General features: G+C 40.2%; 1 protein-coding gene across 2 annotated transcripts in view; it reads right to left on the bottom strand.

The window, feature by feature from the left end:
* The window catches only part of galnt7 (UDP-N-acetyl-alpha-D-galactosamine: polypeptide N-acetylgalactosaminyltransferase 7), a 126,191-nt gene that overhangs the window by 4,032 nt on the left and 97,347 nt on the right, over nucleotides 1-24,812 (bottom strand). Inside the window, exons 6-11 of one of the 2 annotated variants that reach the window (XM_073048003.1) lie at nucleotides 19,129-19,311; nucleotides 10,099-10,216; nucleotides 9,624-9,746; nucleotides 7,770-7,988; nucleotides 6,729-6,827; nucleotides 2,900-3,028 (exon numbers count right to left, since the gene is read on the bottom strand). In XM_073048003.1, the coding sequence (XP_072904104.1) occupies nucleotides 2,900-3,028; nucleotides 6,729-6,827; nucleotides 7,770-7,988; nucleotides 9,624-9,746; nucleotides 10,099-10,216; nucleotides 19,129-19,311 (871 nt within the window). Of the gene's footprint in view, nucleotides 1-2,899; nucleotides 3,029-6,728; nucleotides 6,828-7,769; nucleotides 7,989-9,623; nucleotides 9,747-10,098; nucleotides 10,217-18,779; nucleotides 18,963-19,128; nucleotides 19,312-24,812 lie in introns of both variants that reach the window. The other variant, XM_073048002.1, reaches the window with a different exon arrangement.

Raw genomic sequence — 24,812 nt, 5'->3', positions numbered from 1 at the left:
AGTAGTAGAGGAAGGTTTGATTTTGTCATTTTTAAAAAATTGGATAGGTATATGGACAGGAAAGGAATGGAGGGTTATGGGCTGTGCAAGTAGGTGGGACTAGGTGAGATTAAGCGTTCGGCACGGACTAGAAGGGCTGAGATGGCCTGTTTCCGTGCTGTAATTGTTATATGGTCACATGCATCTTCAAAATGTGTCATTGTCAGTGATGTTTTAACTGTAATGATAAAACTACACAAAGTGCAACTCAAGCTAGTAGTGGGCTTAGAATTGAAAGCTGAGGCAGATGGGGATGGTGAAGAAGAGGGGCGGATAGGCTAAAATGATGTGGAACAAGAGGAAAGAATGTGGAGGTGGAAATTATTTGGTGATTAGTCTGTGTTGGGATAGAAGATAGTTTCCTGTAGTTCATTCAGACCATTTGTGAAGAAAGGGGCATTAGTCCAAGATTTTAGGGGGAAATAAAATGTTGGTTCTTAGGGAGGAGAAAAATATAGAGAGACCCCAATTTGTGAGAATAGAAGCAACTAGGAAGGGGAATAAATATGTGAATTCAGTATAGGTATGCAAAGTGAAGGAAAAATGTTCAGTAATGACAGAAGGCCTCAAATGTTAAAGGTGGCATGGGCTTTAAAACATTTAAGGCATTACTGAGTTGCTGTTTTAACATTTAACACAGAACAAACCTCTCAGTCCTTCAGCATAGGGTTAATCATGTACTGCAGTGACATCTTTATTATGAGTTTCTCCACAGTAATGTAGTGATTTCAGTTCATTTTTCAACAGCTCTCAGTGATTTTAATAAATATACACATATTAAAAATAAAACAAATGTTAAGTATTTTATAGCTCATCATAACTTACAAATTAAAAATCATTTTGCATTTTGAGGTGAAAACTACGGCTGAACTTTGTAAGCACAAAACATTGTCACATCTCCCACTTCATACAAGCCACCTCTTGCTTAATTTTCTTTCTAACCATCAGCACACCCTTCTACTCCCTCCTCTAGCTTTCCCTGCTATCCGCCTTTGCTTTTCACCTTGGCTGCACCTTGTGAAAGTAAACATCACATCGCTGCATTTTCTGGCTAAAGAAGATCATTCTGCTTTAGAGTCACAGAGCACACCACCAGAGAAACAGGCCCTTCAGTCCATCTAGTTAATGCTGAAGTAGCCCCATCGACCTGCAACCGGACCATACCTCTCCATGCCCCTCCCATCAATATACTTATCCAAATTTCTCTTAAGTGTTGAAATCCTATTATCCTTTGCCTCTCTCCTGGCTAGACGCTTGATCCTCCTTAGATGGAGAGATGTTGCCCCGCCCACTCATGCGCAATGGCTTAACGACATTATGGCCTGCTTGGACCTCGAAAAAATTCATTATTCAGTTCTTAATTCGGATCTAAAGTTCCATAAGGTCTGGGGACCTTTTATCGAGTACTTTCATAATCTTCCTCTTGACTAGGGTTTTTTTTTCTCTTTTCGGTCCCTTGCTTTCAGCTCCCTTTTTTTTTTCTGGTAGTAGGCATTATTATCCTCTGTTGCCAAGTGTATTCACAGTCTGGGAGTTTGATTGTCCTGATTTATACTCTCTATATTGTGTTGTGGTTGGTCTGGAGTTGTTGTTTTTTCTTGTGTTGTGGGGCTTGGGGAGGATACTAAGTTTACTTGTCTTCAATTTAGGTGCTTTTTTGTCAAATTCTCTTCCTTTGTAGCATACTGTCATTGTATGCTTAATTTTGCACTGTATTAATGTTCCTCATTGGGATTTGGGGTTTTTAATTTGTAAAATGTATAGAAAAACTAATTAAAATTTTTTTTTTAAGAAGTGTTGAAATTGGACCCGCATTCACCACTTGTGCTGGCAGCTTGCTCCACTCTCTCACACCCTTATGTTCTCCTTAAAACATTTCACCATTTACCCTTAACCCATAACCTTTATCTGAACAAACCTTTCTCTGCTTTACCGAAAGGGTGAATTACGTATTGTAGTGTCATCTTTATTATGGAGTTTCTCCAGTTATATAATAAATTATAAATAAATAAATAATTTATTATTAAATAAATAAATTTACTTTATTTAAAGTAAAAAGATTAAAGTTTCAAAGTAAAAAACAAGTAAAACAAAAGAACAGAGAAATAATAGCTTTCTCTACGAATAAACTCTTCTCCAGTTTCCAGCCAGGTACAGGTATCAATTTTAATCGAAGTTTTGATGACAAACACTGCCGTCTTTATCAGGGGTGAAGCCTAGGCATGTCTAGTCTGGTGCTGTATATTCCCTTGTCGTCAGTCCCTCCTGATTGGTTAGTCTTCATCAAATTGGCTGACCCACTTTGTTTACAATTGAATTTCAGTTCTTACTTAGAGTACGACCTTTGTCTTTGTTAAAATTCTTTTTCTCTAGCTTTATTTAAATGGCTTCTTTCCCTTCATCAGTCCCAAAACTCATTGGTGCGACAGTAGTTTTGTGCTGTCGAAGTCAATCTTATGGCCACTGTGAAAGCAATGTTCTGCTTCTGTCGATTTCTCCAGGTAGCAAACGGATACACCTTCCATGCTCCTTGATGCAGGTTTCCACCATGCACCCTATCCGGTGGATATACGCCGCTCTGCATCCATAGGGAATCCCGTAAACGCCAGCCGTCCTGAGTCCCAGGTCATTTTTGACCCTGTGTATATTTGAATGCCAATAAACTTGAACTTAAGTGGTCATCATGGCTCTTGGTTCAGACTCTCTTACAAGTAGAGACAGCGATGTTCTGCCTACTCTTCTATTTCCTTTAACCTCAAGGACCCCAATCTGGCTGCGCATTAGCTTTGCTGCTTTTATGGATGACAGCCCTAGTCTGTTCAATCTTACAACAAAGTGGTGGTAATAACATTGACCTTACCTTCATATACTGCCACTCCTTATACATATTCATACTACAGTGTGTAATCATAACCTTCGAGCCATCAGCTCCTCTGGTCAAGCATTGATCGTACTGCATTAATTGATTGGCTTCATTGATTCGGAACAGCTGAAAGATAATGTTCAGTTTATGAGGCTTTAAGTACTTTTCTCATTACTATAAAACAATGACTACTGAAACTTTGCAATTACAAGAACATTTCTTGGTTTCCAATATGTTAAGCTTAAAAGTTTATTTGAAAAGTGTTTCTGAACCTAATGAGCAAAGTGGTGAAATAAGTGCTAGTAACACCAGAGCAATGCACACAAAATGCTGGAGGAACTCAGCAGGTCAGGCAGCGTCTATGGAGGAATGAACCAGTCATTGTTTCAGGGTGAGAAACAGTCCTTTTGAAGGGGTTCAGCTTGAAACTTGAGTATTTATTTCCTTCCATAGATGCTGCCTGACCTGCTGACCTCTAGCATTTTACATGTGTTGAAAAGATGTTATTACTTTGCAGAACAGGCCTTGAACTGGCCAAAAAAAGAACTGCATCAGACTTAACATCTTACATTTAAGAGAATTTGCCCCTTAAACCATCAGCCTGTGGCTTGACGCTCCTGACTGCAAAGGTTGGAGCTTGATCACATTCTGTGGGCTTGAATCCATGTGTCAGATAAATTGGCCCTACATTTCTTCAACTCCATTCTTGCTTATATTTTGCAAGGTGATGATTGCAGTTGTTGGCAGACATTCTTCAAAGTTCAAAGTAAATTTATTAACAAAGTACGTATATGTCAACATATCCAACCCTGAGATTCATTTTCTTGCGGGCAATCACAGTAAATACAAGAAAAATAATAGAATCAATGAAAGACTGGAACCAACAGAATGGACAACAACCAGTCTGCAAAACAAAACAAAAAATACAAATTGTGCAAATGCAAAAAGAGAAAAGAAATAATAATAAATAAGCAATAAATATTGAGAACCTGAGATGAAGAGTCCTTGAAATGGAGCCAAGGTTTTGGGAACAGTTCAGTGACGGGGCAAGTGAAGTTATCCCCTCAGGTTCAAAAACCTGATGGTTGAGGGGCAATAACTGTTCCTGAACCTGATGGTGTGCACCCTGAGGCCCCTGTATCTTCTTCCTGATGGCAGCAGTGAGAAGACAGTATGACCAGGATGACGGGGGTCATTGATGACAGATGCTGCTTTCCTGTGACAGCACTCCACATAGATATGCTCAATGGTGGGGAGGGCTTTACCCATGATAGACTGAGCTGTATCCACTACTTTTTGTAGGATTATCCATTCAACAGCATTAGTGTTTCCATAATACACTGTGATGTAATGAGTCAATACATTCTCCACCACACATCTATAGAAGTTCGTTGAAGTTTTAGATGTCATGCCAAATCTTTGTAAACTTCCAAGTAGAGGCACTGCCATGCCTTATTCACAATGGCACTTACTTGCTGGACCCAGGACAGATCTTCTGAAATGGTAACACAGAGGAGCTTAAAGTTGCTGACTGTCTCAACCTCTGATCCTCCAAGGAGGACTGGTGCATGTACCTCTGGAAACCTCCTCAAGTCAATAATCATATCCTTGGCCTTGCTGACATTGAGTGAGAGGCTGTTGTTGTCGTGGCACTACTCAGCCAGATTTTCGATCTCTCTCCTATACGCTGATTTGTCATCACCTTTGAGTCGGCCAATGACAGGGTTGGCGTCAGCAAACTTAAATATGGCATTGGAGCTGTGCTTAGCCACACAGTCATGAGCATAAAAGTGAGAAGAGCAGGGGGCTAAGCACACAGCCTTGTGGTGCACCTCTGCTGATGGAGATTGTGGAGGAGATGTTGTTGCCAATCCAAAATGACAGGGATCTGCAAGTGAGGAAATTGAGGATCCAACTGCACAAGGAGGTATTGAGGCCTAGGACTTGAAGCTTAACTGATTACTTTTGAGGTGATGATGGTATTGAATGCTGAGCTGTAGTCAATGCAGAGCATCCTGTTGTTTGCATCTTTGCTGTCCAGATGTTCCACAATTAAGTGAAGAACCAATTAAATGGCATCTACGGTTGACCTGCTGTGGCAGTAGGCAAATCGGAGTGGATCCAAGTCACTTCTCAGGCAACTTCTCAAAGCACTTCATCATAGTGGACACAAGTGCACCTGGACTATAGCTACTGAGTTAGGTTACCACATTCTTCTTAGGCACTGGTACAATTGAAGCCTGTCTGAAGCAGCTGACTACCTCAGATTGCAAAGCGAGAGGTTTTAAAAACAAGAATTATACACAAAGTACATAGTCAGAATGACTTAAGTGAGCACTGCAGAAGAGAGTGACACACAGGGGTCACTGAGTGAAATCAGTGACTTAGGGATGGTAATGAAGGGCACAAGAAAGAAAAATTTGAAGGCAACAGTGGGGCTGGCCACGAGAACAAAAGTGGAACTGGTGTTTTGAGATGAAAATAGAACATGCTCAACAGCAACATGCATTTAAACATGAGCTTTAATCCAGTCAGCCATCACAGTGTGAATGACATGAATGGTTTCTAATAAATTTAATCATGTGAGAGGATAATAGGATAGCTAACCAAAAGTTTGATTAAAGATGTGGGCTTTTTGCTTAATAGAGTCTGAGATGTTTTGGGGAAGGAATTCTTAAGATTAATGCGTTAACATCTGACGGCACAGCTACTAACAGTGGAGCAATTGAAACTGGGGAAGTGAAAGTACAGGGCCTATAGCTCTCAGGGCTATAGATGGTTATGCAGATAGGATGGGCATCGCCATTGAAAGATTCGGAAACAGGAATTAAAACTTGATCAAGGCAGAGAGCATCTAAGTGGGAGTAAGAGAACCTAGCAATATTATAATGGGGATGGTGATCTTAAAGATGGGGAAAATGGACAGAATTGCACCAGCTTGGATGGTTAGATAGAAGTACCACCAGTTTAAAATGAATTAAGGGCAGAGAAATTGGCAAGAATAATAGTGAGACTGCAATGTTACAGAAGCTGGTAATAATTGAAAAGGTGTGCAGTGAACCAAAGTAGATGGCATGCTGTGTTCCTGTTGGATGGGACAATTGTGTCACTTGGCACTGACAAACATGACAGAAATACAGAATTCATAAAGGGCTCTCTCAGTGTCCGTTGTTTTGCAGTTTTCCTTCATATCTAGTTCCTAGCTTTCTTCTGATAGTACAAGATCTTACCTTGAACCTTTCATTTAGTTGTTGAGATTTCTAATGATTCAAGAGTTGAAACTAGTCTATTTTCTTTTTTAAAATGTGTTGTCAAACAGAGTGAGAGAAGGGCAGGCCACTCGTGATCCATCTGCGTTCAATTAAGCAGAACCTTGCAAAGCAGCCTGCATGTTGCAGTAATATAGAAAATACTTAGAAGCAGATCAGGCAGCATCTGTGGAGAAAGAAACAACAGGTGGTCACTGAACCTTCATCAGAACTGATTAAAATCCCAGTTCTAATGGAAGCTCCCTGACCCAAAACAAATTCTGCTTTTCACTCCACAGATACCACTTGACCTGCTGAGAATTTGCATTTCTTTTTGCTTTATCTCAGATTTCCAGCATCTACATGTTTTGCTGTTGAATCTCAACCATGTTAAATTGGCATTCAGCCACCTTCTTGAATCATTAAATCACCTGCAAAGCCAATGCTAAACTGAAATGCAAGTCTGATCTGGCTTTTTACTAAAACTATAGATTTCTTGCTGAGCCCTGCTTGCTGCTTTGGTCACTCTGAATTTCTCAATCTTTTACTTTTTGTTGTGAATCTGACAGAAAGATTACCTGATTTCCTCCCATTCGATGGCAAGGCCCCAGCTCGACAAACCCACCATTGGTGTGGCCCATGCTGTCAATGCAGTAATCTGTTTCATGTCCTCTGATCTGAAATGAAAGGTGAATGCACCATAAAGCTGGTGAGGTAAAAGCTGTGTCATTATCGATCCAGGTCTAGTCTAAGGTTCTACAATGTGTACAAGATTGAGTGAATAGCCAGAGACTTCTTCCCAGGGAGGAAACAGCTGACACCAGGGGGCATAATTTTAACAGAATTGAAAGAAAATATAGGAACGGATGTCAGATGTAACATTTTTTACACAGGGAATGGTGGATATGTAGAACACCCTGCCAGAGGTGTTGGTGGAGGAGGCAGACAGATTAGGAGCATTTAAGAAATTCATGGATGGACACATGGATGAAAAATGGAGGACTATGTTGGAAGGAAGGGTTAGATGATTTTCGAGTAGGTTAATAGGTCAGAACAATATTGCCAGCCAAAGGGCACGTACTAGGCTGTAATGTTCTTTGTTCTATCATTGAATGCTTGTTTATCTCAGTAAACATATGGTTTCATATTTTAAAACTCATGCAATTTAGATTTAACAATTGATATAATCATAAATTTGATATTTGGACCTCACTGCACATATATTGCATTCCTTGATAAAGCCAAAATCACACTGAAGCCTGGTCCAAGTGGATTCTATAATTTCCATGAAAGTCTGTAGGGTGAATAGAGGCTATCGTCACAGCCAAATTAATTCTGTTCTCAGCCACTCCACGTATGCTCCTCACTCTCAGAGAGAATTGGACAAGACCAATAAAGCATCAATTATGATTGTCCCTCCAGAACAAATCTGGCGTCTTCACTCTTAACCTCCAAGTACAGGAGTACTATATTCAACTCCATTCAACAGGCAGCAGTGAGACTATTGCAACCATTCATACAGCTAATCTTAATAAAGCCATAATAAAACTGCAGGCAATAGTGCATTCCCTGACACTTGTGAGAACATAAATTTATCAAGAGTGAATTAGTAGCTTTACCTCTCCCCATTCTACATTTTTTGGTGGTAATGGATAGTGTTCTGTAATATCATAAGCTATTTCTTCCATGAACCATTTAAAACTCTTGCAGTGGTGTTCCTCCCGAAACTTCTTCAGTGCTGATATATCCCCATAAGCCAAGGCTTTTGTTTCTGGACGGCTTGCATAGAAATAGTCGGCATATTCATCCCACCAGACTTCAACAACACGAACATAATTCTGTAAAGTATTGGTGACATAATAAGTTCATGACCAACACCAGTGATTTAAAATGATCAACAATCTGCACAAATCCAAAATGAATTTCTTTAAAGAGAAAAAGAAATTGACATATAAGCTGTCCATGAAAATGCAATAAATGTTATAAATATAAAAATCTAGAAATATGCCTTTTATTGAATGTGCTCTTAGCTGTCTCTAACCCAAACTGCCCTGACTACCTTGCTGCTGACTTCTGCATTGCAGTAACCCTGCAGGTCACCATTTTTGCACAGCAACAGTTCTGATTAACACCATTTTTATTTAGATACACAGCACATTCTTGGAATTTGCATCTCTCACAATATAGATTCTATGTTTCTGGTTAGATGACTGAAGCTCTCAATAATTTGCCTTAATGACAACAAAAAATGTTGGAAAAACTCAGCAGGTGAGGCAGCATCTGTGGAAAAGAAACAGTTGTTTCAGGTTGAAGACCCTTGATCATCTCTCCTGAAAGCTGTCTCATGTTGTGCTCTTCCTATTTGTGTTTCACTCTGTACACAGAGCCACTAGGATTGCATTTCAGCAATTTATTTCCTTCCTTCACCTTGTAATATATCAATGTTGTTCCTTTCTGTGCCCTGTGGCGCATCGAGCGGCAACCTTGCCGTTTCTTTAGCATTTTTGCCTTCTTTTTTATGAGGCCAAGTTGCTGGCTCAATGCCCAAATCAGCACGGATAGAAAGCATGCAAAGAGCTGGCTAGATTCAGACCTGGGACCACTCGCCTCTACGTCTAATGCAAATGCCACTACACTACCGCCCGGTAAATATAACAATCTGCGCAGAGAGAATTTCCTGTCTATCCACTAACCAATCTGACCCTTTGGTACTGTGGTATGTGATGTCTTTGTTGTAGGGTCAGCAGAAATTACTCAAAGTTCACATAAAATAAATCATAAAAGACTAGAAAATAAGTAACACAGAGAGCTATTGGCAACTAGTGCCAATGTTACAGTAATCATATAAGAGAAATTTGAATACTGAATCATTGAAGTTCTTGCTGGAGGATGTGTAGGGGCCAGACCCCAGGTGTCACCGTGATCCTGGCACCAACATTCTTACTTACTTACTGCCCATTATGCAGCTGGTGTTTAAGGCAGCAATGAAGGTCCTCCATCTCTGTCTGTCTACACCATTGCACACAGATATAGAAGAATTCTTCATTGCTGTTTCTGTAACAATTTCGTTTTTGACCAGTCATGGTTGTTAGCCCTGAGCTGAACCCACGAACCTGGAACCACCTGAACCACTCTTAGTCTGGCCTCTACCCTGATATACCTGTTTGGTATATGTGACACTACCAAGAGCCCAAGCACAAGACCCTACCTCTTGCCAACAAAGCTCTCTGGGTCACTGAGGCACACAAGCCTCCAAACCCTACAAGATTGTGGTCCTCCTGGAGAGGGCACCAACACAGGCAGGACTACAACTTACTAACCCTAACCTGCACATCTTTGGAACGTGGGAGGAAAGCAGATCACTGAAGGAGACACACAGTGTTACAGGGAGAATGTACAAGCCTCTCACATACAGCAGCAGAAAATGAACCTGGATATTGTTGCCATAGGTGGGTAAGTAATTAGAGATATACCTTTAATGTTGGAGAGGACCCAACATAAGCAGGTGGTGGATTCCCTGCCCACCCATGCAGGCGGTAAATATGACCAACACGAGAACACGGTACAAACAGCAATTTTCCTCCACATTGCCAGATCTGTAAAGGCATGAAAGAGACAAAAGGGAACATTTGTTGGGTGGGGATAAACATCTTTGACTTCATTTCTCAGTTATTATATTACAAGGAGTGTTCGAGCATTGAGTGAAACATTTCACTCAATGTTTTCAGAATAGAGCAATTTCCACAAATAAAACTTTCCATAAAAGTTTTTAACAGTAGAAATTGTTCAAAAATATTTTTTGCTAATTTTTGGCATGGTAACATAATCCTGAATTGAGTTAACATTGAAAAGCCTCTCTAATAATATTCTAATAGTTTTGATATATTTTTTTTATCATCAAATGCATTTTACATTGAAGAAAACATTTAGTCTGTATGTTTACATTACCTTATAGGATATTTCGAAGTTTTCACCTCCCCAGATCTGAAGACCAGGATCATAGAGCCCCAGCTCAAAGAAGAAATCCCGTTCAATAGCGAATAACCCCCCAGCCATAGCTGGGGACCTGGGAAAGTTATAGTTAGATAAATGGACACCAAATTAGGAGATTCCAGGTGTTGAGTTATTCTTTCTGCACCTAAGATTCTATGATTTGCAGTTCATATAACTTAAAGCTGCAGTACCCTTTTCCAAAGAATATGTCTATTTCAGGATAATTTTCAACCATTAATCTTGATATATTAATTAATTTAATAGCTAGGGAGTATCACATGTTAAACAAGTGGAAACATTTACATTTAGTTAACACAAGACCAAAAGAGTGAGGTTAATAATCATTTGGGGGTTTTAGCAAATGCCTTAAAATTATAGGCTTGTGAAAAAGGGGAATGCAACTTAAGACATAAAATGTGAACAAATTTCAGCAAATAAGGAAAAGAAAACTAACTGAAATCTCTTCAGTGTTTTGCTGAGTGTCTCCAACACTTTTTTTTCTTGTTTCAAATTGCTAACATTTTCAGTTTTTGCTTTTTATTTAATTTTACATGTCATTTATGGTGGGTAACAGAACTCCACAATGTTTTTAATTACTAGGGAAGTATGGAAGTATCAAGTTTAGAATGTTTGATCCTTTTTAAGAGGAAGAATTTGTTTTACCTTTATCTTGACCTAACCCCACCCCTTCACTTTAACAGTATTTGTCGAGCTGGATCTGTAGCTTATATACACAACTACATCCTGCTGGTTTGAGGACAGACGTGTCCCTGTACTTTCCTTCTAATCGAACTCATTTACTTTAATTCTGACTGCAGGTCTCAATCTGTTTGCAATTGGCTTTCAGTTATAATGCTCCACATCTGTATTTCTAATACTTAAGCAATGAAACCTTTATCCTTTTAACCTTTGTACTTCTTTCCCCAGAAAATCATATATATATATATACTTCAAACATTGCCTGCTTTGTTTAAGCACTTTCTATTCACTAGTTGTTTCTAATCTCCAACTATCTCCTATAATTGACATATTCTTTTGTTTAGCAACTTAATCTAAACCTGAGTCTGCGGCTTACACTACTTTCATTTGATATTCCATTAGACTTGGGATTTCCACTCAAGACTCAGAACAGATTTCAACTCTGTTGCATGGCTTTAATCCAACTTTTCTACCTCATCAAAGCTATTATTTAAAATAGTAGAATATTATGAAGTGGAGAGGAGTGGTTCATAACTCCGTGAAGGTTGCACGATGGATAAATATGGCAGTTAAGCAGACATTCAGGACACTTATTTTTTGTTTACTGAGGTAGATACAGGAGTAGACAGATCATGTTGAACTGTACAAAACAACAGTTAGGTTTAGATAGAATAGAGAGTAGCTCTTTGTAGTCCTTCAAAATTGAGGATGATTTGCTTCCAATCCAGTTCTGTAGGTTCTGTAAGTCCAGTCCTGATGAAGGGTCTTGGCCTGCAATGTCTACTCTTTATTCCTCTCCCATAGATAGTGTCTGATCTGCTGAGTTCCTCCAGCATTGTGTGTGTACGTTACTTTGCAGATTGTCAGGTTATTCTCAGGATCTGGGTATCAGAGACAAAACCAATATTTATTGCCCATCCATAACTATAAAGTGGTAGTGAGCTGACTTCTTGAACCACTGCAGTTCTTCTGGTGAAAGACCACCTCTTTCTGGAGGGGAGAGTGTTCCAGGGTTTAGAGTCAGCAATAATGAAGGAACAGTCATACATTTCCAAGTTAGGATGGTGTCCAACTTGCAAGGGAATCTGCAGGTATTGGGCAGCACAGTAGTGTAGTGGTTAGTGCAAGGCTTTACGGTACCAATGATCACCGATCGGGGTTCGATTCCTGCCGCTGTCTGTAAGGAGTTTAATGTTCTCCCCGTGACTGCGTGTGTTTCCTCTGGGTGCTCTGGTTTCTTCCCACACTCTAAAGATTTAGTTAGGGTTAGTGAGTTGAGAGCATGTTATGCTGGTGCCAGAAGCGTGGCGTGGCAGGCTGTCCGACACAATCCCCACTGATGACGCAAATAATGCATTTCACTGTATATTTCAATGTTCATGTGATAAATTAGAATAATCTATCTAGAATCTATTCTTACGGACCTGCTGCCCTTATTCTTCTGGGGTGCAGAGGTCAATGTTGTCACACTGATCTGTGTGAATAAATGCACTGGATTTTGTAGATGGTACACACTGCAACTGTCATACACTGGTGATAGAGTAAATATGTAATGTGGTTCATGGGCTGCAAATCAAACAAGATGTTTTCACGCAGATAGTCCAAGCTTCTGTTGGAATCATATTCATTCAGGCACTGTGATGTCCCATGCAATGGTAGAAAGGTCATGGAGGTGTCAGGAGGTGACTGATGATGCCAAAGTGGGACAAGATTTGCTAGATGGGGTAGGCAGGTGGACTATTTGGGAGGTGGTGTGTTCCATCTGCTATGCTTCTGTGTACTTCAAACAAACAGACTTAAAGTTGTCGGTGCCATCCCAAACATTCCTTCATTTAATTCCTTCTAAACTTGCAGAAATCAGCAGTCATAGATCAAGGATTCTCATAAGTCGATGGAGATGTAATGCTTTATCAAGGAGGCTTCAAGAACATGCTTGAATCCATTCATCTGTTCACCCTGCAATCTTCACCAGGATGGATCTTGGAGTATTCTGTTGCAGATGTGAATGATGAGGTCTACTGTCGGAGGTATATAGTATAAACTTCTAATAGAGTGTAATTCTGTCCCCAGTACTGGGGATATTTTGATGCTTCTCCTACAAATGGCTTGGGGGATGTTATAGAGATAGCATTTTGTTTGGTAACTCTTCAGTTCTTTGAAGTACCTGATGTTGTTAGCACAGAAGTGCACATGGGGACAAGCAATGTCGCTATTCAGCAGACCATGAGTTTAGAGCAAGGTAAGAGGTGGTGCTCTTTAAACATTCTGTTCTTCAGATCATCAAAGGCTGGACTGGCACATGGAAGGTAATAGTGCAGATCATTAATGATCCCTGCTTTCATTGAGAATTTTCTCCTGAGACACATATCCAGATTAACCCAAAGTCTATCTCTGCCTAGCACGGACTTGAATGGGCAAATAGCTTCCCCCGTGCCAAACATTTCTATGATTCCATATCAGATGACAGGAAGAGAATGTTTAAAATTTAATCTTAATTGTGTTGAGACAATTTTAATATTTAACTACCTGGAGCAAAAGTAAAACAAATCATATCAACGAAGTTATAAAATGTTTGCACCTGCCTTGACTACAAGGGAAGAAATATATCCAGATAAAATTTTAAACTTACTTTAGGACTGAAGTTCTTTTAATGCTTTCAAGACTGGAAGTTAGAAATGTCTTTAACTACAAATTTATCACTGCAATGCTTTTACCACGTAGAATGAGAGTTTCCTTAACTGGACTTCTTATTGAATTTGGATTGGGTGCAGCAGAGTGCACAAATCTCTCAAGGTCAAAGGTTCTATGTTCCTCATCTATTTTAGCCAATTACTCCTCTCATTAAGCCAATATTATAATTCTAGTAATTTTATTAATGAACTAAATGTGGTAAAATGACATTCAATGCAAATTGAAAACATACGTTTCACAATGATCACGGGATTGGATGTAGCAGATTATACCAATAAAAAGCACATTTATGTGCAAAATAGTAACATAACTGAAGTGATTTCAGTTTTCAGTTAGAAGGAAGAATCATGTTAGAACTGCATCTTAAAACGCAGGGAAATAGAAGCGGCAGCAGAACCCCATGCGCGGTCACTAGCTTTTCATTTGGTTTGATCCGCATAGCACTGTGATATATTTAGGAAAGATGGGACTGAAGCAATTAGAACACAAAAGCAGAATCATAAACAGGCTCTCCTAGGAGAGCAAAAAGAAGAATCTCATTTCTGACACCAGGTCAGTGCAGTAAGAATTTAAGGCTATCAAAAAGGTTGAATCAAATTAAAGCCTGCTGCACTCATCCAATGCCAAGAACTATAAACGTTTTATTCCCTATCACCTTGGGCAAAGTATAAGATGCGTTACTATGAAGTAGAAGTACTTCATCTAATGCTTTCAGTTTTCCCAAATTTATATACATTTTAATGTTTAGAAATTTAGAAAAATCAGCAACCATGACTTTGCTCACATTAAAGTCGCAACACAGTAGTTAGTAAGAATCCCAATATCAACACGCACACGATGTTGGAGGAACTCCAAAGTCAGGCAGCATTTATGGAAAGGAATAAGCAGTCAACGTTTTAGGCCAAGACTTCATTAGGGCTGGAAAGGAAGAGGGAAGAAGCCAGAATAAGAAGGTGGGGTGAGACGAAGAAGGTGATAGGTGAAGTCAGGTGGGTAAGGGAGGGCAGATGAAGTAAGAAGCGTGGAAGTAGTAAGTGGAAGAGGTAAAGTTGTGGAAAAGAAGGAATCTGATAAGAGAGGAGAGTGGACCATGGGAGAATTTATTCATTTCCATACATTCTGTCTGACCTGCTGAGTTCCTCCAGCATTTTATGTGTGTTGCTCTGGTTTACCAGCATCTGTGGAATCTCTTGTGTTTAAGAATCCCAGCATTATTGGTACAGATATCGGACATGCAAACACACTCATGCTTTCACACAGAATTTCTTTGTTATTTCATGAGATTATAAATAGTAACTAATCAGTGAAATTTCTGTCAGTACGTTTAATGTAACAAATCTGACTGTGTTGCTGACTCAACAGATAGAGAGAAATGAGTGATTTATTTAACAATATTATTGCAAATGTCTAAAGAACAACCAGACAAAGGCCGCTGCTCAGTGACTATTTCAGCTGAAGATTTTCTTTTCCACATGGAAGGTAGTATTGCATCTTATACCTTGTACCTTCGAATAAACCAGATAATTTACTTAGTAAGGATCGACCAAAGTATTACTTTCATACAGTGTCTCCCAGTTTAGTGCAGCATTATATCTATGTCTAATTTCAATATATCTAATATTACAAACAGCAAGTTAAAAATAAACATGACTATGTACACAACAAGCAAAATTTCGTGAATGTTCAGGACAGAGAAATTCAAGACCGGAGCTAGACTGGGTTCTGCCGTTTTTCTTTAAAACTACCATAAGGCTCATTGTTGAAATCGTTAGCGAAATCCAACATCCTCTGCCTTAACTTCACAAATTGTCATTGCTGCTTTAAGAAAGTCAATCAAGTTTGTAAGACATGCTGACCAGTCTATGCTTTTCCAGACACAAGAAGATCCTATCCCTAAATTTTCTGGTTTATTGTTATTGCCCCTTTTAAACAAATGAATATTTGCTATTTCTCAGCACTCTCTGACCTTACTTGTGGCTAAAAAAGATATAGAGATTTTTGTCAAGGCCCCAACAATCTCCTCTCTTGCCCTCTTGTCTCTGTCAATTTTCTGGAATAGATCTCATTAGGCTCGGTGGGCTTACCCACCTTAATCATCAGCAAGAGATACATCTCCTTCTTGATATAAATGTGCCCTACAGCATCAACATACCTCTCCCTGATCTCACATCCTTCTCTGAAATGGCCAGTACAGATTAGGTCTATTTTCATTCTTGGCATGTGTGCATTACCATTTTTATTATATCCTTAATTGTTCTTGATTTGAGTTATTTACTATATAAATGGAGAAACAGCCTGATGATATACTTACCTGTGGGTAAGATTGGGTAATGATAACAGATTACTGAAAAGGACTTTAGTGAAAATGTGAGTTTTACAATGATCTGGTGATATACTGGTCCTGATTACTGACAATAATCTTTTGCCTCAGATTTATTTATTGTTAAATAACAGCAAAATGTATTTATCATTTAAATTTAAATTCCTCAGCTGTGGGTCATGTTTTAATCTAGTAAGATAAAGTGCCTTGTAAAAGTACTCAGCCCCCAATCCTTTGTTCACATAAATGAGCACTACAAGCAGGGATTTTGATCAATATAACTGAGAAATTTATTTGTGAATCACATGCTCCTTTTTTTTTAACAGTAAAGCCCAAAAACAGGAAAATTGTAAAGCATGAAAAACGGAAATGTCACCAGTTCGAAAGTATTCATCCCCCTCTGCTCAGTACTTAGTTGAACCTCCTTTCACAGCTATTACAGCCAACAGTCTTTTTGGATAAGCCTCTATTACTTTGCACAATGTGATGGAACAAGATTTGTCCATTGCTCCTTGTAAAATTGCTCAAGCTGTGCCAGGTTAGTTGGGGAGCGGTGGTGGACAGCAACCTTGAGGTGTTGTCAGAGATGTTCAATTGTGTTAAGGTCAGGATTCTGACAGGGCCACTCAAGGACATCAATTTTTTTCATCTGAAGCTACTCCGTAGTTGCTCCGGCAATGTGCTGCTCAAAAACGAACTTCCTCCCCAGTTTAAGCTTTCTTGAAGAGGCTAGCAGGTTTTTTTATCCAGAGTCTCTCTGTATTTAGCAGCATTCATCTACCCATCAGTGCTGACCAGATTTCCAGTCCCTGCTGCTGAAAAGCACTCCCATAGTGTAATGTACCTCCACTACTACACTTTACAGTAAGGATGGTGTTACCTGGCACCGTATTCTCATCCGACCACAAGACCTTCTTCAAAATCTTTACAGCATCTTCTAATTGACGTGTTTCCCTTTTTTCTTTAGCCAGGGTTTCTTCCTTGCAACTCTTTCCATAAATATCTTTTTAATGCAAGGCCTTAGAAATTGTGGAGGCATAAACTTCATCTCCAGCTGCAGCCACTGACTTCTGCAGCTCCCTCAGAGTGACTGCTGGTGTCACAGTCACCTCTCTTACAAGCACCAGTAAGAGAGGTGACAGTCAACTCTCTTACAAGCACCAGACTTCTCTGGCAACTAAGTCTGGAGGGGCAGCCTGACTTGGGCAGTATAACTGTGCTTTCATATTTTTACCCCTTTTTCCATGATGGACTGCACTGAGCTCTGAGGCATGTTCAGTGCCTTTGAGATGGTCTTGTCCCCCCTTCCCCAGATTTGTGCTTCTCTATTATCATTTCTTCTTTTGTCTTTATTTTGATTTGCTCTGTTGAAAATCTACCATACTATTGGACCTTACAGAGAGAGTGGGTATTTGTTTGTGTGATCCTCCATTTTTTACATCAACAAATTGGGTGAGTTGGTAATATACAGTATTGCCCGAGGAAAGTTAGCGTCATAATTACACAGGGGATGAATACTTTCCCAGCCTCCTAAATTAGTTTTTTTAAAATTTTTAGTAAACTGTTAACAGGTTTTAAATTTTTTCTTTTGATTTGACATGATGCACAATGTTTTGTTGATTATTTCAAAAACCCTACTTCAATATATTTTAAATATAGAAAATGAGACTGAAAAATGTGAAAATAGTTAGTGGGGGGGCTGAATAGTTTTTCCAACGCACTGCAAGTGTCATAGCAATCCAATATTTTATAGCCTAGCTCACTTTCATTGATTTTCTAATCCATTGTCATAATCCAGAATAATTTTCAAAGATTTAAGAGAAATATGGTGGTTTATTTCATGGTAAATGGATGCCCTTTGAAATAGATCCAGTTTTATACAGTATTTGATGGAACAAATTTCAACGTGGGCTCTCAATGACTTCGCTGAATGGGTTAAAGTTGTACTCTTAGCTCAAGGGCTTTGTGTAATTTTGCACCAGTGTAATTCAAACTGATTTTCCATCTGATTACTCCTCAGGTTTTAGCAATGGAGAGACATAATACAAGCCCTCTTTTACTCATCTAAATGCACTCACTCATGTGTACATACAATAGGAGTGGCTTAAACCCATGCAGGATGCCAAGATTTGATGCGTGTGAAGAAAACTATGTGGTGGTGTGGCCAAGGACGTTGTAAAACACTATGTATGGAGGTAAAACTGCAGTTGGGGGATTATGCAAATAATATTTACACTTTTCTCAAGCCATCTTTTTGTCAGACATTTATCTCTGCAAATATTCAAAGAGGGATTAATCCTATTTCTGTTTTCGTATTTTATTTGACATTTCTTTTTGCCTTTTGACTACCTTGATGTACTTGTTGTAATGATCTGCCTGGATGGCGTGCAACAAAAGCGTTTCACTGTATATATGACAGTGATAAATCAAACACCAATAACCTACTGAACATATTCCACGCTACACTATTTCTTCTGGTTGCATTTTTGTAAAAGGTTAAGATTATTGAATTACTGGTGGGTTTGGTATACTCCCTTTGCAACAAATACCAGCACAGAGCATTAGTGGGTGCATCTTGGTGATCGCATGACATACTAAACTGGAAACTCTGGTTTGTAGTGCTCCACACACAACTTGACAAAGAAGTATTATTGGTCGATCCTTACTTGGTAGCAAGCCCTTCTAGGACTTAAATCAATTAAGTGTTTAACAACATATAAATAGTGGAGACGTTCTCACATTCAAAACTAGAAATATTTTGGCAAAATGCAAGTGCAGCATTTTCAAATCATTGTGAAGATAATTTTTTCAAGTAAAGAAGTAGTCAACATATAAAACAGGAACAGAAAAGCATGGACGTTAGCTGGATAAAGAACTAGAGTGTGGACTTTCGTAAGTGGCAATGATCAAATGTTCTAATGATTACCAATATGGTTCAGTTCTATGTTTTCTCCTTTCCTTCTCTCGCTTGGAGAGGGGGACACGCTTCCACAACATGCTCCAGTCCCATGCTCCTCTAGCAAAACCATCTTCATCACCACCCCCTTGTGGTGATATTGCGTAAGTATTTCCGCTTATGGCATCTATAAGTGGCACAGTACATGAGGTTCTGCAGCATTGGCAATATCGTTGGTATTGGCAGAAAGGGTAGGTGCAAGGATCCATGCGTCAACATATTATTGGAATTAGAGTGGGATGCAGCCGGTTACATGGGAAAAATGGAGAGATTAGAGATATAATGGAAATCAGCAATAAATAAATCCATCTGCGATTACCGATAAGGCTCAGTTTTATGTATTCTTCTGGCCTTTTCACGACTGTTCAATGGTACACGCTTCCATAGTAAGCTCCAATCCCAGGCCCCTCTGGCAAAACCATCCTCATCCCCACCTTGCTGTGGTTCAATGGTAAAGTCATTGCCATCTATGTAATCTATAAGGGGAACTGTACATGTAGTTCTGAAACAAATATTCAAGAACATAGTATATACCAAAGATAGATAAACCAAGTTAGACCTTCTTATTCAACATCTAACTGCACATATTTATAGCAGAGTTGAAGTAAATTGAATGACTGCTGGCATTTACTGGGGAAAACACACAGCTTTTACTTAACACCCCAAGGAACCAGTGGCACTTTCTTCATAGCATAAAGCGTGTGGCTGGGCTATGTCGGTCGGTTCCCAGTCGAAGTCTTATTCCATAGGCAAAAGTCTAAGCATCTATTCCAGCATGGAGTGCCACGATCGAGAGAAATAAATAAACTACTGGAGGAGCTCAGCGGGTCAGGCAAAGGGATGACTGATGTTTGGATCAAAATTCTGCAACAGGGTTGTGACCCGAAATTTCAACCATCCCGTTGCCTCCACTGATGCTGCCTGACCTGCTGAGTTCCTCAGCAGTTTATTTTATTACTTTTACAACAAATCTCACAACATATGTCAGTGATAATAAACCTGATTCTGATTCAGAGGCACAAGAGACGGCAGCTGCTAGAATCTGGAATAAGTTGTAGAAAAAGTTGATATTTCATCATCCTGCCTCCAACTTCCACCCTGCCCTTAAATTCTCTTGGTTCATTTCTGACGCTTCTCTCCCCTTTCTCGATCTCTCTGTCTCCATCTCTGGAGATAAACTGTCTATCGACATCTTTTATAAACCTACCAATTCCCATGTCTACCTTCACTATACCTTTTCCTCGCTGTCTCCTGTAAAAATGTTATTCCCTTTTCTTACTACCTTTGTCACCACTACATTTGCTCCCAGGATGAGGCTTTCTTTTCCAGGACATCAGAGATGTCCTCCTTCTTCAAAGAATGTGGTTCCCCCTCCTATACTAATGATGCTGACACATCTCCCCCATTTCCCGGACATCCACACTTACCTCTTCTTCTTCATGCCACCTTAACAGTGACAGGGTTTCTCTTGTCCTCACCTATCACCCTTCAGCCTCTGCATCCAACATATCATTCTCTACAACCTCTCCCATCTTCAAAAGGATGCTACCAATAAACATATCTTTATCTTCCAACCCACCCTTCCTCCATTTTCTGTGATCCCCTTGCCCATTCGTCCCTCCCCACTAACCTCCCTCCTGGCATTTATCCCTACAAGCGGCCAAACTGCTACAACTGCCCATTCACCTCCTCCCTCACCTCCAAATCTGTTGGGGTTGTCTATTGCATTCGGTGCTCCCATGCGGCCTCCTCTACATTGGTGAGACCCTACACATATTGGGGGATCACTTTGTCGAGCACCTCCGCTCTATCCGCCAAAAGTGGAATTTCCCGGTGGACAATCATTTTAATTTCTATTTCTATTCCCATTCCAACATATCAGTGCATGGCCTTCTCGTGTGCCATGATGAGGCCACTCTCAGGGTGGAAGAGCAACACCTCATATTCTGTCTCGGTAGGCTCCAACCTGGTGGCATGAACATTGATTTCTCCTCTGATAATTTTTTTTCTTTACCCCTCCTTTCCCTCTTCTTCTATACTCCACTCTGGCCTCTTACTTCCTCTCCTCACCTGCCTATCATCTTCCCCTCCTTTTTCTTTCCTTTTTCCCATGGCCTACTATCAGATTCCTTCTTTTTCCATCCTTTACCTTTCTCACCTGGCTTCACCTATCACCTTCTAACTATCCTCCTTCCTTTCCCCCCACCTTTTTATTCTGGCATCTTCCCCCTCCCCTTCCCATCCTGAAGAAGGGTCTCAACCCGAAATGTTGACTGTTTATTCATTTTCACATATGCGGCCTGACCTGCTAGTTCCTCCAGTGTTTTTTTGTGTATTAATCTGGAGTAACATTCTGCTAGTGAAACTCGGGGGGTGGGGGGGGGGGGGGGAGGAGGGGGAGAATCGTTGCTGATTTGGGCCAAAATCTTGCATCAGGTGTTTTTTATTCCAGCACAGTGCTACATTAACAGCGATAATGTATTTCAGGGAATTATTAAACCAAAGCTCTGTACGTTCTCATGGTAATCCAACACTTGTAGATAGGTTTGCTACAGCTGTGGAGGAAGGTTTAAACTAATTTGGCATGTGGATGGGAACCAGAGTAATAGGGCTGAGGATAGGACAGCTGGCGTGCAACTAGATGCAGTGTGTAGTGACACAGTGAGGAAGGATAGGCATATGATAGTGCAAAATTGCAGTCAGTGAAATGAGCTACAGTCTAACAAGGGGTCAAACTCAAAAAGGGTGATCGATACAGGATTGAAACTATTATATCTGAATGCACTCAGTATATGGAATAAAGCAGATGATCTTATGGTGCAGTTTAAGAGACTGGCAAGAACAATGTTGTGGGCATCTGTGTCTGAGTCATAACTGAAAGAAGATCATAATTGGGAATTTAACATTCAAGAATACACATTGCATTGAAAGGACAGGCAGGTAGGCAGAATGGGTGAGGTGGCTAAATATGAAATCAATTCCTTGGAAAGAGGTAATCTAGGATCAGAAGACGTCGAATTCCTGTGCTGGAATAAAAAACACCAGATGCAAGATTTTGACCCTAACAGTATGTAGGATGTGAACTGGAAAATTACAAATGTCGCTCCACTCTTTAAGAAGGGAGGGAGGCAGAAGGAAGGAAATTGGCCAGTTAGCTTGACTTCAGTGGTTGGAAAAATGTTGGAGTCTATTATTACGGACAAAATCAGCATGGTTTTCTAAAGGGGAAATCTTGCCTGAGAAATCTGTTGTAAGTCTTTGAGGAAATAAAAGGCAGGATAGACAATGGAGAGTCAGTGCATGTTGTTTATTTGGATTTTCAGAAAGTCTTTGACAAGGTGCAGCACATGAGGCTGCTTAAGAAGATAAGAGCTCTTGGTTTTATGGGAAGAGTAGTAGCAAGGATAGAAGATTGGTTGACTAGCAGGAGGCAGAATGTGCATAAAGGGGACCTTTTCTGGTTGGCTGCCGGTGACTCATGGTGTGCCACAGGGATCGGTGTTGGGACCACTTCTTTCCACATCATATATAAATAATTTGGATGGAGGAATTGGTTGGTGGCTTTGTGTTCAAGTTTGTGGACTATACAAAGATAGATGGAGGGGCATGTTGAAGAAGCCAGGTATCTGCAGAAGATCTTAAGACAGACTGGGGGAATGGGCAAAGAAATGCCAGATGGAATATAATGTAGAGAAGTGCAAGGACATGCACTTTGGCAGAAGGAATAAGGATGTGGACTATTTTCTAAAAGGGGAGAAAGTTCCAAAATCAAGTGCAGAGGGACTTAGGAGTCCTCCTGCAGGATTCCCTGAAGGTTAACTTGCAGGTTGAGTCAGTGGTAAGGAAGGCAAACAGAATGTTAGCATTCATTCTGGGAGGTCTAGAATACAAAAGCAAGGTTGTAATGCTGAGTCTTTAAAAGGCATTAGTCAGACCGCACTTGGAGTATTGTGACCAGTTTTGGGCCCCTTTTCTAAGAAAGGATGTGCTGGCATTGGAGAGGGTCCAGAGGAAGTTCATGAGAATGATCCCAGGAACGAAAGGGTTAACATACGAGGAGTGTTTGATAGCTCTGGGTCTGTACTTGCTAGAGTTGAGGAGAATGGGGTGGGGGGGGGGGGTGGATCCAATTGCAACCTATTGAATATTGAATGGTCTGGATAAAGTGTACACGGAGAGGATCTTTTCTATAGTGGAGGAGTGTAAGACCAGAGGGCACAGCCGCAGGATTGTGGGATGTTCATTTAGAACAGAGATGAGGACAAAATTCTTTAGCCAGAGTGTGGTGAGTCTATGGAATTCATTGCCACAGATGGCTGTGCACGCCAAGACATAGGGTGTATTTAGGCAGAGGTTGATAGGCTCTTGATTAACCAGGGTGTCAAAGGTAGCGGGGAGAAGGCAGGAGAATGTGGTTGAGAGGGATAATAAATCAGCCATGATAGAATGCTGGAGCAAACTTGATGAGCCAAATGGCCTAATTCTGCTCTTTTGTCTTATGGTTTTATTTATTCTCCAACTAATATCACTAAAACAAAATATACGGTCAATATCACTTAAGTTGACAAAAGAGGAGGCCATTTGGTTCATTGTGTCCATCCAGCTCTCTGTACAGACAATCCCATCAGTCTCATTACTTTCTCCCACAGGCCCACTAACCCCATCACTTACATACATTAGGGGAAGTTTTCATTAAAAATTAACCCTCCAGCAGAGTTTTGGGTTGGGGGAGGCAACCAGAGCCCATGGAGAAAACACAGGTAGACTCAGTGAGAATGTGGAAACTGAAGACAGATGGCAGAATAGTTTGGGATCGACCTGGGTTACTGGAGCTGTGGCGGGGCGTCATTAACTGTAGTGCCATAGTGTAGCTCTTCTGTTTGTATGAGCTTAATGTCTGCCAAATTGCTGCTGTATTTCTTAAAACACATTTTTTGAAGTGCTGACTGCTTCAGGGCATCCTGAAAGGGATGAAAAAGGTGCTACAGAATTGCATGTGACTTTTGTGTGAAGTCAGCCAGTTACTTTCTGTGACAGCGTTCAAGGGCAGCAATCTCACTTGGCAGTTCAAATGGAATGGTTCTGCAGCCCAGATGTGTTAACTTCACTCAACAAAGTCCAGGAAATGTAAGTCCAGCTCTCTAGATCCACTTGGCTCTGTGATGCAGTTATTCATTTAGCCATTAGGCTACCTTCCTGTTGCCTGAACACAAGATATCATCCACTAGATATTAGTGCAGATGTAAATAATTTTATCTGTATTGAGGGATGAGGGGCAATCTGTTAGATGCATATACAATTAGAAGAGGCATAGGTAGGGCATACAGTCATTGTCTTTTCACCCAGAGTGGAAATGTCAAATACTAGAGGACACAGCTTTAAGGTGCGAAGGGGGAAAATCTTCAAGATTTCAGAAGCAACTCTTTTATTCTTACGTACACAAGGTACAAATAGGTGCCTGGAATGCACTGCCAAAGGAGGTGATAGAAGTGGTTTTGAGAGCCACATTTAATAAACACTTAGAATCAGAATCAGGTTTAATATCACTGGCATATGTCCTGAAATGTGATGTTTTGCAGCAGCAGTACAGTGCAAGACATAATAATAAAAACTATAATTACAACAATTATATACATAAAAAGAAAATTAAAGTAAGTAAGTAATACAAAAGGAGAGGGGAAAAATACTGAGGTAGTGTTCATGGGTTCATTGTCCATTCAGAGATCTGTTCCTGAAACACTGACTCAGTGTCTTCAGTCTCCTGTGCCTCGTATTTGATGGTAGCAATGAGTAGAGAGCATGTCCTGGGTGATGGGGATCCATAATGATGGACACCACCTTTTTGAGGCATCGCCTTTTGAAGATGTTCTCAATGCTGCCATGATGGAGCTGACAGAGCTTACAACTTTCTGCAGCAGCCCCTCTATACCAGATAGTGATGTAGCTGGTTAAAATGCTCTCCACGGTACATACATAGAACTTTACGAGTATCTTTGGTGACAT

The sequence above is a fragment of the Hemitrygon akajei genome, chromosome 6, assembly GCF_048418815.1.
Source record: "Hemitrygon akajei chromosome 6, sHemAka1.3, whole genome shotgun sequence".
In the NCBI taxonomy this organism is placed as follows: Eukaryota; Metazoa; Chordata; class Chondrichthyes; order Myliobatiformes; family Dasyatidae; genus Hemitrygon; species Hemitrygon akajei.
This window is presented reverse-complemented; position numbering and strand designations above follow the sequence as displayed.